Source organism: Scomber scombrus, chromosome 20 (genome assembly GCF_963691925.1).
Source record: "Scomber scombrus chromosome 20, fScoSco1.1, whole genome shotgun sequence".
Classification (NCBI taxonomy): Eukaryota; Metazoa; Chordata; class Actinopteri; order Scombriformes; family Scombridae; genus Scomber; species Scomber scombrus.
In genome coordinates, this window is record NC_084989.1 from 14249894 (window position 1) to 14261684 (window position 11791).

Below are 11791 nucleotides of genomic sequence, written 5' to 3' on the forward strand. Positions count from 1 at the left end.
GTTTTGTTCAAAAAAAGGAGGCAGGGTGTCATGTATGGTCATGTCAGTAACATTTGTAGTTTTTCAAGCGTGATCGCCGCTGTTGATGACGACATATTTCCTCGACTTGTAGTTCCTGCAATGCAGTGACTTTTCGTTGGTAAGCAAAAGAAAAACGCTCTTAAATTAAAAACACATAACTCAAACAAGAACTGCTGTGGATGCGTTTGTTTTATTTAAGTCCGTCATTTAAGAGCAGTGAACGCCTTAAATCGGCATTTAGCTATAACACGTGAGTGGAGCGTTAGCTGCGCGGCTAATTCACATGCTGTTTTACTGCTGACGTTACAGCCAGCCGGGTTTACTGTGGAGATAACTGTCGTGCAGTTATTTAAGAAAGGGAGTCTTGTGTCTGCTTGTATGGCGACTGGCAGGATGAAGCTGGAGCTGTTCCGGGTGGTTCAGGGCACAGGTCGGCTGGGTGTCCTGACGGGGCTCGGCAGGACGGGGCAGCATTCCCTGGAGGTCCCGGGGTGCCTGCTGTACTCGCACTGTGGCACAGTCCCTCACCTCACCCAGGACACACTGCACACCCTGAGCACCCTCCCCTCTGTCACTCAGATCACCTTGTCCAATATGTAAGCTATTCTCTCTCTCTCTCTCTCTCTCTCTCTCTCTCTCTCTCTCTCTCTCTCTCTCTCTCTCTCTCTCTCTCTCTCACTCTCACATATACACACACACACACACACACACACACACACACACAAACAAACACAAACTCTGAACTCTGAACTCTGTCTGAAACCTAACGTACATCTTCATCGCTTCCCCCTCCAGAGCAGAGCACCAGGAGGTATTGGAGGCATTTAAGGATGGATTCAAGAAGTTTTCAGGTACCGTCACACTATCTCTCCCCTCCTTTACTGCCACTTATCTTCTACACAGTAATCAGGGGAAAGCAAGAGGAGAGAGGATACGTTGGGTCACTCAAACACAATTGATCAGACATAAATAATGATGACACTTATTCCAATGTATTCAAATGTATTCAGTATTGATTAAAAGGTAATCCATCATCAGCTTTTAACTAACTGAAATCATTACAGGCTGCATTCATACTCACGCAGTGGAGCTTTAATTACAGGTGCCTAACACAGACACCAAACTTTTGATCCTGTTTCTATGACATTGTTGGAATCAATTAAACATGTGCAATTTAAAGTGTTGTAAGTACTGATTCCCAATAATTGGAGCAATATATTTGACTGGATATCATATTTAAAAAAGCTATAACCCTTGAACTGAAATGTAAATGCATTTGACTTTTTCTCAACATTTGTGGATCTTGAAAAAAAGGTTCAGTGTGTAAATATGTAGTAAATATGTAATATAGCCACTTGTCTTCCATTTAATGGACAAGCATGAGCTATGTTCAGACTCTGGACAGTTACAACTGTCTGTCCTCTGACCAAAGTGGCATCTGTAGTACTTGTTTATGGGTGTTTTTAAAAAATGTTTTTATGAGTTCTGTTTTAGGACTAGGTCGTATTATAAAAAAGTAACAGTAAATTTTAGGCGACAGGAAATGTGTCTGGAGAGAAAAGGAGAATAATATCAGGCTGCATTTGTAGTTATTTACACCGAACTGTGAGGATCAGAAGGAGGTTTATCTCTTTTAAATTAATCGTATCGTCTGCTCCACTGTGATTTTCATTTAACCCTCTGCTTCAGTCATTTCACAAATAACAACAACCACATCTGAGGAACCTATCTGGCGTAAAGGGTTGATTGATGTAAATGTCACCCATGCACAATGCACACATTTACCCTGCAGAGCTTGGAGTTTATTAACGTTATTTCCACCAGCTAAATTGGAAAGACTGGTGCAAATTTGCATGCTTCTCAATATACAGGATGTCGAGTTCATTATTGAAAAGCTAATTAGCTCCATGAACCTGACTAAAAAGTACCGTAGTTCTCTCCTTGGTAATATTTATATAAATGGAGAACAGAAGGGTGACCTCATTTGGCTTTGCTGTAAAACAGTAGCTGCAGTACCAAGCTTTACCTCGCCTTAGGCAGCCAAATTAGAAATCAGAAATGCAATCACTGTAGTGTCACTTGTTGTACACTGGTATGGGGTTACTACAGTATTGTCTCTAAAATCCCAAAAGGTGAAAGACGTGATTGGATAATTAGAAATAATACCAGTGTTTTCTGTTATTAGGCCTTTTTGTTTAGTCACCTTCTGAACATCTGCTGCAGCTGGGTGTGCTGATAAGACCACACCTCATCCCTCTCTCCAGAATCAGAGTTTCCACATTAACATGCATTACTGAAGTGTCTCCCTCAGTCACCCCGCTTCGTGCTCGGCCTTTGCTGACTATAATCCCCCTGTCTGGTGGTGTTGTTTGTGAGTGATACACACTTGGATTTCTGTTTTGCCTTGTGCAGGTCTTCATGATACAGTGTTGTACTGCTCACTTCACGACCCTGCGACCTCATTCCCGACAGGTCATACTACTTACAAGGTGAGATCAGGCTTCTATTTCAATCAATCAATTGATCATCAATCAATTAATCTTTATATTTAAAGAGAGAATCAGCCAATTAATATTGTAGCATAGGCAAAGCTATTATTTCTTATTTCTTAAACCTTTTAAATGATGTTTTCAAGCAAAAAGAGCAGAACTTAAACAGAAGCAGGGTTTTTCAGAGACATTTGTAATGGATTACAGCTTATAACACATATTTGGTCCAGTCTTCCAATATTTTTAAATATTGTTCATATCATACTGTTAAGAAAAAGACCAGTTTCCATACATTTTATTTAACAATTGCAGTCATCCTTTGTTGTCCTTTAATGGCTCTCTTACTTTCAGCCAAAAGTAAGAGAGCCAGGATTTATCCAGGATTCTTTTTCCAGGTATAATGGAACAAAAGAGGAAATATTTCAATTATCTCCTCAGCAATCAGTTTGAAAGAATTAAAGGATGAGCCCATGAATATGAAATCACAAAAGTCTTTTAAAATGAAAATGTGCTCTCTGGGGTGTCGGTAGACGGTGTCAGTGTGGGGTAGCGGCGGGAGAATAGAACTGACCGTGGAAAAGTTCATGGATCTCCAGAAGACCATACAGCCGGACTGGTACCAGAGCATGGCAGACGGAGAGACCTGGCAGACCAACACTTCGCGTAAAAGGGTTCGAAAGTCGGTGGATCGAACTCTCGCCCACTTAGACGAGTGTTTGCTGCTGCACCAAAAATCACAGGTAGACACACACAACCTGCAGTCAGTATGCACATACCACTGCTATCCTACATGGAAGACTATATAAGCTCTATTTCTGTGAGTCAGTCATGCACGACACAAGCATGCAGGACAGTGATTGATGTTTGGTGGTTTTGTTGTCACAGGGGCACTGTGCAGCTGTGGTACGGCTGAAAACACAGCGAGATTAGGAGGAATACATTATCAGTGGGTGCAGACATTATCAGGAGGCGTGACTAATTAAATCACCTGTTCCCCTTAAAAGCAGTGAAAAGCTATATCATTTCATGATAGAAAATAATTGATAGGGAGCTTTTTTGTTACTTCTTGTTTTCACCAATCTACAAGTTGTCTCTTTTTAACAGTTTTTTATATCCTCAAATGTGTGTTTTGCCATCTGTATGTCTTTGCGAAATGCTGCATTTATGTGCTCTTTTATCTATATTATTGCCTGGCTGCAATTCAAATTTCCCTCAGGACTATGAATGTAAAGTGTAGAGCAATGTCGAGCAAAGAGCCAAACAGAACCGGCGGCGTGCTGCAGGTAATTCTTGACATAAACATTGTACTGTGCTGCTTGATTGCTCTGCTGAGCTTGAGCTCCACTCCCCCCACCCCCCACTGTGTCTTTCCTTCCAGTGATGCGCAGTCAACTTGATGTCGAGTCATCAGAACACAGATGGGCTCTGGCAGAAATAAAACCTTCTGTTTTTTTGCTTGAGGAAAGATGCATGTTGTCTCCGCAAAGTTTGTCATGCACCGTGTTTGGGCATGAAAGTTAAGCTTTTTGCAGAAGTCATTAAATGCTTGCCTTTGTGATGATAAGGATTTTAATAGTTTCAGTGAAAGGAGAAATCAGCAGCAGATCTGTGCACAACACTGATGATTTATTTATTATCTTATATATTTAGTTTCCTGTTTTTATCTGTTTACCATCTATGTTCTGTTGGTTTCAGCGTCTTCTTATTTTTCTTGCTTCTCTCTCTGGCTGTCAGTGGTTTCTTTCTGTCAGTTGTTTATTCCTCAAACTGTCTGTCACTGCCAGGAGTTGGAGGGAGTGGAGATCTTCGGGGTGGTGGAGGGAGGAGACATCCAGGAAGAGAGGGTACGCTCAGCCAGGGAGACTGCCAAGAGGCCTGTGGCAGGATTCTGCCTGGACGGCCTCCAGACGGGCTCTATGGACAAGGCCCTGAGGACCCAGCTCATCAGTGCTGTGACCAAAGAGCTGCCTGACGACAAACCCAGGTCAGCTCTGCTCACTGCTGTGTATTACATGATGGATTCCAGGTTTTCCATTTTTTTCAAACGTTAAATTGAGAAGTATTAATTAAAGAAACTCCATCAACTACAACCAAACAATAGTACAACTGTATTACTCTGCTATTGACATCAATGAGAGAGATGAAACAAAAGCATGTCTTGGATTTATCCATCAGTGCAAGAGCAGCCTGTAGATGCTCTGAAAGATGACCTGCAAGGCCATACCTAATGATTATTTTCACTTTACATCATCAACTACTCATGAAAAAAGAAATGGAAATACGGAATAAAATAGTGTGAAATGAAAAACAAAGAAACTCAGCATATTAATGAAGCAAACTGATTCTCAAGAGTTTTTTACTAATGACAGATAAATCAATTGATACCTGCCTTTTTCTTTTTTACTTTTTATGTAATTTATTCTTGTAATAAACTGCAGCAGTGCAGTTGTGGCCATCTGTGTGCAAAACCGTGTGATTCATTGACTGACCAGGTCCAGTTGTTCGATCCTGCTCAGTTAATTAATTACCCTGCTTGATTGCTTACAAGTGAAAATCCAGCAGCTCGCCCAGCCCCTCCACAGTCTGCCAGCAGTCATTATCTCAGCTGGACCTTAAAGGATATTACCAGTGTCAGTTAATCTTTGTCCATTCATTACTGCTTGTGTTTTTGCATTCATTGCTGACAATAACTGGAATTTGTAAATTCAATCACAGTGGTCAATTTTATATAATTTACAACGTCAAACGTCAAGAAAGGCTTCAACTGTTTGTGTGTCAGATGATTGTCAGCAAGAAGAGCATGATTTATCTGACATAAAACTTTAGTTTAGTTCAATTTAAACAAACTGGTGTATTTGCCCATTTGGTTTGGTTAATTTGGGCGGGTGTGAAAGTTTTCAGTCAAACTCTGGCGTGCAAACTAAACAACTAAGTGGCAGTTTGTTTGTTGTGTGAAAGCAAAGCAGACCAACTGCAGGATTATCTGATAGTAGATTTTGCGTGAATTCAGAGGCTACGCATCCAACTGCTGATCATAGGACCAGATAATAGGATCATATGCATGCCAGGTCATTTATCCTAGTCAGTCAGATTTTGATTGCTAAAATATGAATCAAGAAGCCTCTTTTTCATCTTTACCACTCCCGTTGCAGTCTTGACTGATGCTTAGAATCTGTTATATCCTCATGAGCTCTTTAGTCCAAGTTAAATGAACACTTTTGCACAGTAAAGTGCTGATTTCCCCCCTGGGGTCCATGTATGTAGTGTAAATGATGCAGGATGACGGTCACCAGAATTGCCCTGTCAGTCTAAATGACCTCATGATTGTAGCTCTTTGTTCGTTTTTAAATCAGTAACACAAACTGAACCAGTTCTAATCTTCAAAAATGGGAAAAAGGGAAGGGAATTTTTTTTTCCTTTGTCTCGACAAAGTGAATTTAACTACAGGGAGAAAGTGAAGTTTAAAACTAATGATAAAACAGAAACATTGATAACAAGATAATCTAGTTTTGCCATATTTGTGTGGAGTTTATTCTGAATATTCAATACAGACACTAAAAAGAGCTTCATCGTCTGACTACAAGGACAAACATCCCCGAAGAGTTGACATTTCCTCCATCTGAAAAAGCCTGTGTAGATTCAGAGCCTTTTTTTTTTCCTCCTGGAGGTGAGGGTAGATCTCAGGCGGTGGATCTGTGAGTTTGCGGTGGGCGATATGACCCTAAAATATTGATATTTTTTGACGATTTGACGAAATGCACAACCGGTGCTTGAGGTGGTGAAATAAGTTTGTTGTTTTGCACCTTTTGTTGATACAAGTTTTCTTCCACTACATATCACTGAGGTTTGTTGCACATTTGATCTTTTGTGACCAAACTATTTCCACAATTTGGATTTTGACTTGACCTTGGTGCCTGCAGGCGGAGGGTCAGAGGGAACCAGTTAACTTACTGAAAGTCCAGTAAGAGTGAAAACAAACACACAAGGGTGCTCATCTTGTTCGAGAGAAATGCTGCTGGTGTTTATGACTGCCTCTTCTCTTGCTATAATATGTTCCACATGGTGCATGAGTGTTTATTGGATTTAGATTTACTTAATTTCTAATTTAATACTTGCTTGGCTTCCTGCTGTGTTTGTCTCAGACTGCTGCAGGGTGTGGGGCAGCCCGATGAGGTGCTGGCGTGCGTGGAGGCCGGTGTGGACCTGTTCGAGAGTTTCTTCCCCTTCCAGGTGACGGAGAGAGGCTGCGCGCTTTGCTTCAGTTTTGACATCTCCCCGGATCCGGAGCGCGCAGGTAGAGCGCCCCCTGCAGGTGTGGTGAATAACTTTGCTGAACAGTGGTTTTGTTGTTTTATCTCAAGTTACATCATTTACAAGTCAAATTAATATTGCAGAAAAAAATGTGAATAAAAAGGGTTTTCTTTTAACTTAATTGGCAGTTGGCAGGTATTGACCTATTAATTTATATATGTGGTCCCTCAGCACCAAACTCCATTAATAAAACAGTATACTTTATTTTTTAATGATTTTCTTCTCATTCTCTTTCTATTGCTGTCCAGCCTCATCTAGATGTTGTAACATGTAAAGTACATATTATAGATGCAGATCAAGCTTGTTAACTTTCAGCTGTGCGAAAATTCCCATTGCGTCGACCCCCATTCACTTTCATTTCATGCAATTTCTTTTCTTCTCAGGCAGTGTAACTATTACATGTATTTTTTCAAAGCACACAGTGGTTTGTTTCAGAATTTCAAAAAGGGGGTCAAAGGGGAATTTAGAGACATGTTGGAATTTGGCAGAACTTTCATCTCGTCTTTTCACAGTTCTGCTTTTGTCAAACCGACTGACCTCCCAGGTAATGCAACCTTGCCTGAAGCCATTGAATTACTTTTTCTTTTTTTTATTAACTTGTCTTAAAAAGCTTGCAACGTGTGCCTAGAGCAAACTGACATGTCACTGTCTAATTTGGGAGTTTGGGCTGGAAGTCTGGAAGCATCTGGTGGGAGATTATAATGAAACCTAAAAATACTGTGATTGTTAATATGTTCCTCACTGTAAATACACTGAGATGCCATGCACAGAGAATATTAAAAATGGGGCACCACTTTGATGTTATTAGTTGATAACTAGCTGAGCTGATGATAAAATATGCTCAATAATGAGCCCGGTAGGCTTATGTTAATTTCTATAGGAGATGTCCATGATGTACATAGAGCAGAAAATGAGTTATGGTAATGTTCTTGATTCTTGTACAAATTAAAATGGGCATTTTGCAGTAGGGAGGCTACACAGGGAATTTTCTCTAATTACACCATCTTTAACCAGAGTTAAATCAGACCAGCGTGACTTTGCCGAGTGTCTACAGTGAATGAGCTGCCAAACAGCTGCGTCTGTTGTGGTCATGTTGTCCAGCAGACGAGGGAATTAAAATCAGAGATAGATCTAACTGTGTGCCTTTTGTAGCTTTAGGTCAGTTAAAATAATTGGGTATAAAGAAATTCGGCTGGTGAAATGAAATCAGTGTCGTATTTCATCGCTGCTCCAGTAGGGTAACAATTAATTCCTGGCCAGTTGTTCTGATTATTGTCCCAAGTGAAAAGCTGAAGGAGTGTTATGACAAGAGCTGTGGGGGAAACACGTCGGCCCATCACAGACTTTATGCTTCATTAAAAAGTTTGGTGAAACTCGTCTGAGTGAAGTTTGGTATCCAGCAGCATCTGGTGTCAGACAGCACTAATCGATTCTGCACATGGAGCGTAATGGAGTTCAGCGGAGGTGTGATGGTGAGATGGTGGGATAGTGTCAAATCTGAAGAGAAAATTCGAGTTCCCCTCTCAGCCAATTACAAGACCCCATATGGGGGAAGATGGGGGGGATGTCAACACCCCAGCTTCCCAGTTAAGGGCCTTTTTGACACAGGAGGCCATATGCCCATTCAACCTCTTCCTTCCTTCCATCTCACCCTTGCAAACTTTTTCTGTTGGATCTCCCTTTCTTCATCTTCAGAACTTCCTCTTTTCATCATCCAATCTTTCCTTTCTCCCCCTACTTTACTTTGTCCGCCAACTACTCATCAGCACAGCTTACTTCTCCATTTTTATTTATTTTTGCATATTATTAGCCTTTTTCCAAGCCTCATTTTGTTCTTTTTATTCCTCATGGGTAAGCTCCATAATAATTTCCTTTTCCTGGTTTGTTTATTGTTGCTGCTTCATCTGTTTCACAGTTTCCATTAAACCTATTTTGCTGTATTGTTCCCTTTTAAGCACATATATGCACCATGGACCATTTCCTGCCAGTTTCTGATTTCAGATTTCTCCATTGTTACATCATACAGAGTACAAACAGAATATACAGTATAAAAATAACACCATAATGGCACCCTGAAGGAAGGAAGTGCAACATAAATTACTTACAAAGACATAGAACATTCTTCAAGAGGGCGCCTAATGCACATGTCCCTTTCAGCTAGTGCAACTTTAATAAATAAATATATATTATAATAAATGTAGAGAGATGTTTAAATAGTGCAAAGTTTACATTGAAACAAAATATGATACCAGACAGTTGTCCACACACGGTCGCAGACCCAATGATTCCCAGCCACTCCCATTACAGTGACCTCAGAGATTTTGGCATTGCAAACCCTGAAATTACAACTACTGTGTCTTTAACTTTAGGTCGATTTTACGTAAAGAACCGTGCTGACATACTTTGGAGCTTGCTTTGCAACTTCTGTCTGAATATGAACTGATTTTTAAACCTCAGCAGTTACTTTCAACCAGCTGATGTTGTCACCTTTTTTTCTGTGAGTCAGATATAAAACAAACCTCAGTCAATTAGGATCTGCTTAACCTGCAAAATCCACGGTGACACATATACACCACAGCTATACAATCTAAGCAAGAGCTCAGTTTCTTTTGTCTCTAGCTGCCTCTAACAAAAGCCAATAATTATTTTTTAAAGCAACACATATTAGGTATCTCAGCGGCTCCCCATAGACTATGTCATTACAGATTGACATTTAAACTTCAAAATTTTCCAGAATTTCAGATGTAGTTTTTCCAATATATACATTTTAGGAATCCTCACTCTTTCCATGCATATGAAATAACTGGTACGACTAATCTTTCCCCCTCCTCCTTCTCTTACATCCCACTTGTCTGTAACTAGTTGGATAGTTTTGGTGCCCTCCTGTGATTAACAACAACTTTCTTAATGAAAGCGTATGACAGCTCTTCTTCAGCTGTAGTTACTTTTCTCCACTCTCATTAAGTAAAGTCACTGTGCAGTGAACATTCATCTGTGTAAAACAGGCGCTGGTAGTCAGAAGATCACTAGAAAGTAATTATATTATAATGGCAAAAGGCAATATAGGACACAGCAGTGTTTAATAGGGGTCAAACTACAATATATGTTAGTGTTTTATTTTTGCTGATGGGGTGCAGTGGTTCTGTATATAGGTGCTTATTTTCTGCTTGAGGATGAAATTATGGTGAGAGAAGTTCGGAGTGTTCTGAGATTAATGCGATGCATGTATTTTTGTTGGCAGTGCTGGAGCTGCACAAAGAGACGGACGCAGCAGGGGAGACACAACAGAATGGAGATCATATTATTGATGATCAAACACAGATGACATCCTTTGAGATCAATCTCAAAGACAAGAGGTTTGTTGCAGCCATAGTAAAACCCTAGCAGCAGTGCTTGCAGAGGCTTTGCTTTTATGTGTTTGTTCGACACTCAATTTACATTTATTGCATCTGTTTCGAACTTTCTTTGAACTTCTGTCCAGGTACCAAGATGACTTCAGGCCCCTGGTGGAGGGGTGTGGCTGCTATTGTTGTAAGAACCACCAGAGGGCGTACCTGCACCACCTGCTGGTGACCAATGAGCTGCTGGCTGGAGTCCTTCTCATGATCCACAACACAGCCCACTATCACGGTTTCTTCGGCGCCCTGAGAGGAGCCCTGGCCAACGATAAACTGGACCTCCTCAAGAGACGAGTACTCGGGGAGAGAGACGAGCAGATAAAAACAAAGTTATAAGACGGATGAATCAGTGATAGGCAAGGATTGTTCTGGGGGGAGAAGGGGGGAAGGGCTGCTCCTCTTCTCAAGGATCGCTGGACTAGCCTGACCAGAGGCAATCAAAGTGCTATCTTGCTCTTCCCAGTCCAGCCACAGTATGAACTGTTAAACTGCAGAGACCTTGAGACTTGACTTGAGTCTCTATATATGTTACCAAAGTCATTCTCTCTCAAGCACAGCTAAGTGCAAAGGATGAAAAGAGAACAGGGCAGATAAAGACAATCCTTTGATGTTGAGTCAGGAGATGGATCACAGTTAGGTGGCAGAAGAAGGAAAGGAGCTGGATTAGAGGACAAGAGGAATTTGCATAAAGAAAGAAATGTGACGATGGATGGTGGTGGACTATTGACAATGACTGAATCCCTTTGTGACCAATGTCCTCTGGACTCACTGACATAGCAGCGTAGACCAGAGGGAGAACCGACTCAAGTGACTAATTACAGGAAAGAAATCTCTACTCTGTTTTCTGCTGTTATTCATTAAAAATTCATGTGTATAACAAGATTTCCTTAAACTTTGACATCTCATACTTAATTGATCTATTTGTTTTTTCTTCATCAAGTTGGTGCCATTTGTTCGTGTTCTCTAAATATTTGTATTGCTTCAGTTGAATTCCTCTAATAGGATGAGCTGTTCACACATGAGGAGAAGGTGCTTCCCATTAAACATGTCCACCCTGCTCTCCACATGCAGATGTGGTGGTTTTTGTCTCGTGGGCTTTGGGGAGGTGAACTGAAGGTTTGAGCTGACAGCTCCACTGTTCCCGCTGCTGAGGAAGGATAAAAATCAAGATACACATACAGGTCTCTACTGACTCTCATACAGCGGTGGAGGGAAGCTTTTTGAAGGTGAGGGGATATAATTGACTGCCAGACCGTGCAGCTGTCTGTGGGGGACAGGACAGATTTAGAGAAAGGAGAGTGTGACAGATTTATGGAACAGCAATGAGGATTGTTGTTCTTGTGGGTTAGCTTAACCACATGGAGCATTATGAAGAAATAGGTTGGTGGGTGGGCGCCTGTGCGTAAACACTTAAGAAACATAGCCGTGAAATTGGTTGGAAAAGATGAAAAGATGGAACTTTATTAATACCTGTGGGGAAAATGGGTGAAACCTAAAAGAAGCAGTGACCTCTAGACTGTTTATTTTAAGGTTTAATGAGACGGCAGTGGACGGAGTGTGGAGAAGGTTGTA

At 41.0% G+C, this 11791-nt stretch overlaps 1 protein-coding gene across 2 annotated transcripts; it reads left to right on the forward strand.

The window, feature by feature from the left end:
* Positions 1–173: 173 nt before the first annotated feature.
* On the forward strand, positions 174–11285 carry qtrt2 (queuine tRNA-ribosyltransferase accessory subunit 2). Of its 2 annotated transcripts, none has more exons than XM_062441612.1 (8): positions 174–617; positions 817–872; positions 2434–2510; positions 3041–3250; positions 4295–4494; positions 6653–6822; positions 10063–10177; positions 10303–11285. In XM_062441612.1, the coding sequence occupies exons 1-8, from the start codon at positions 400–402 to the stop codon at positions 10553–10555; spliced, it is 1299 nt and encodes a 432-aa protein (XP_062297596.1). In that variant the 5' UTR covers positions 174–399; the 3' UTR covers positions 10556–11285. The 2 variants fall into 2 exon arrangements, with proteins under 2 accessions (XP_062297596.1, XP_062297597.1); XM_062441613.1 differs by having other exon boundaries at positions 6653–6804.
* Positions 11286–11791: the final 506 nt, after the last annotated feature.

What these genes read in the sequence shown, in the direction of transcription:
- qtrt2 (XM_062441612.1), top strand. Translation starts at nt 400, where the DNA reads ATGGCGACTGGCAGGATGAAGCTGGAGCTGTTCCGGGTGGTTCAGGGC. An exon ending in TGCTGCACCAAAAATCACAG is followed by an intron (nt 3,251 to 4,294) that starts GTAGACACACAC and finishes TGTCACTGCCAG; the next exon opens with GAGTTGGAGGGAGTGGAGAT. An exon ending in CTGCCTGACGACAAACCCAG is followed by an intron (nt 4,495 to 6,652) that starts GTCAGCTCTGCT and finishes TGTTTGTCTCAG; the next exon opens with ACTGCTGCAGGGTGTGGGGC.